The following is a 2,370-nucleotide window of genomic DNA, read 5'->3' as shown; positions in this document are numbered from 1 at the left end:
CTGTGCTTTTGGAGTCAGGAATTTCCCCATTCGAGGGCTTTCATGAACTCCTCTTCAGTGAACGAGAGCATCTTTGCAGCTTCGATGTGCATCTAGGAAAAAGAAAAGAGTTTAACACGGTTTTTCATTCCTTGGGGGACTTCAGACTATGCAACCATTAGACGAAGAGAAAGTCCCCCTCTCACCTGTCCTTAGAAAGCTGGCTGTAGGCAAGAAGGGAGTGGAAGGAAGGGAGTGGAAGTCCTCACTTATTCCCTTGCTGCAGTGCGAGACTAGTTCTGCCTCTCTCTCTCTCACACACACACACACACCCCCCAAGCCTCTCTTCAGGTCACAAACACAGGCCCCCACCATCAGTTTGGCCGTCTGGCTTCAGGTGGCACAGCTGCTGTGCAAAACGGAGGGGGATCTGTTCAGGGTGTGTTTCCCCAAGTAGGCTTTGCCAAGCAAGGGCGCCTGGTCTGCTGGGAACTCCTCTACCGTGTAGGGTTCTACGGGGAACTGGGTTTTGCCGCTCCTGAGAGCGCTCTGGCTTAGTTTGCCTCCTGAAGGGGTTTCTCTGGAAAGCCTCGTGGTCCCTTCTGTATTACTCCAAACCGAAAATCACACCAATACTTGAATGTCCTAATATGGCAGAGGAGGCGTCGGAAGAGAAAGGATGTCCCCCTCAAGCGGGGGGGGGGGCATAGCTGCAGAGGGGGGTGAGCACAGAAAGCCACTCTCTGCTAAATCAGCCCCCCCCCCCCCCCCGGTCCATCAGCGTCAGTCCTGTCTACGCGGGCTGGCCGTGGCTCTCCAGAGTCCCAGGGGGAGCTCCCTCCCAACCTCTCCTCCCCGATCCTTTTAGCTGGAGACGGTGGGGGCTGAACCAGGGACCTTCTGCATGCCCAGCAGGTGCCCCTCCACGGAACCACTCCCGTGGGACCACCAAGACTAACAGAAAGGGATCCAGGCTGGGAGGGGAGCCCATTTGCGGGGCCAGTCTCCCTCCCATCTGTGTGGAACAGGCCTCGTCTTCCTAATGGGGTCAGTTCAGGGCGGCCATTGGGGGACCGTGGGAGGTGGAACAACCCCCCCCCTTAAGGGAGATGAAGACCGACCTCCAGCCGCTGAGGGGGACTTGCCTTTTGCCTCTTTAAAACGTCGATTAATTTCAGCTGTTTCGTGAAAGCTGACATCAGGTCTCCTTTCTGCTTCTCTAGTTTCTTCTTGTCCACTGTCAGTTCTTCAAGCTTTTTGTGCTGCTGGTTGACTAGATCCTAGCGGAGAAGGAAAGGGTACAACCGGCCTTGAAGGCACGAGCGCCCTCGCCTCTTTGTAAGCGGCTGGGGCCAGGCGGCCGGAAGGCTTTTTACGCCCTTTACGGCCAGCGGAAGGAGTGGCTCGTCCTCTGCAGGTGACCAACTGCAGTATATTTTCCCAGCCCGGAAAGGGAGGGGGCTGTCTCTCAGGCATGCCTCAGAGGGGCTTCCGGGGAGGGTGCCTGGTCCCCTGCCAACTGGAGCTTCACCTGCAGACGGTCCAGGTTCCCATCTGAACTCCGTGGCTGGCGGGCACGGGGCAAGAATGGCAGACCCTCCCCCAGGGCTCCAGTCTCTGCCCAGCCCTCTCTTCACCTGCTCACTCCACTCACTCTGCGGTCGCCTGCCTGCCTGCCTGCCTGCCTGCCTCCTGAGGAATGTCCAGAGGAAAAACAGAGGTGGGGAGCCCCATGTACAGCTGCCCCCCCCCCGAGATCCCTGGAGGAAGGCCAGAGAGGCCACAGCTGGGTCTGTCCGGAGGCCCCGCAGCAGCGTACCTTGTTGCTCTGTTTCACCTGTGTGGTCTCCCGTTTGGCCCGCTCCGCTTCCTCCAGGGCTCGGTTCAGGCGCACTTCCATGGTGCTCTGGCCGGCCGAGGCCTGCTTCTGGGCCCGCCTGAGCGTCTCCAGCTCCTGTGCCGTGGGCCGGGCGGAGAGAGAGGAGAGCTGAGGCAGCCATGCTCCAGCAGCGAGAGACAAGGTGGCCGCCGCAGACCTCCTGGCTTGCCACAGAGCCCACGAGCAGGGCAGAGGCCAAGGAGCCCGCCCCACACCCTCCAGGGGGCCGCTTTGCCCCTGTCCCTAGAGTGGCCGAGCCAAGCACCCCACGGGGGCCGGGGGGGGGCGGGCTCACCTTCTCCAGGCCTGAGAGCCGCTGTTGCAGCCCTTCCGCCCTCCGGCTGGCCTCCTCCGCCAGGAGCTTGTACTTCTCCAGCTGAGCCTGCTGGGCACCGGCCGCTCGCTGCAGCCTCCCCTGAGCCTCTTCCGCCTCCTTCAGCTGGCGGCTGAAATCCCGGCTCTCCTCATCCTGCAGCCCGGCAGGGAGGGTGGGAAGTGGGGGGGGGGGGGGG

The 2,370-nt window shown here is 61.3% G+C and overlaps 1 protein-coding gene across 1 annotated transcript in view; it reads right to left on the bottom strand.

Moving 5' to 3' along the window:
• TEX9 (testis expressed 9) overlaps positions 1-2,370 on the bottom strand; it is a 10,601-nt gene continuing 8,231 nt past the window's right edge. Inside the window, exons 7-10 of the mRNA XM_015409161.1 lie at positions 2,154-2,327; positions 1,799-1,933; positions 1,125-1,259; positions 1-92 (exon numbers count right to left, since the gene is read on the bottom strand). Coding sequence (XP_015264647.1) covers positions 15-92; positions 1,125-1,259; positions 1,799-1,933; positions 2,154-2,327 — 522 coding nt within the window. The 3' untranslated portion in view covers positions 1-14. The remainder of the gene's footprint in view (positions 93-1,124; positions 1,260-1,798; positions 1,934-2,153; positions 2,328-2,370) is intronic.

Source organism: Gekko japonicus, unplaced genomic scaffold (assembly GCF_001447785.1).
Source record: "Gekko japonicus isolate JY-2015 unplaced genomic scaffold, Gekko_japonicus_V1.1 scaffold167, whole genome shotgun sequence".
In the NCBI taxonomy this organism is placed as follows: Eukaryota; Metazoa; Chordata; class Lepidosauria; order Squamata; family Gekkonidae; genus Gekko; species Gekko japonicus.
The sequence above is the reverse complement of the archived record's forward strand: the minus strand, read 5'-3'. Positions and strand labels throughout refer to the sequence as shown.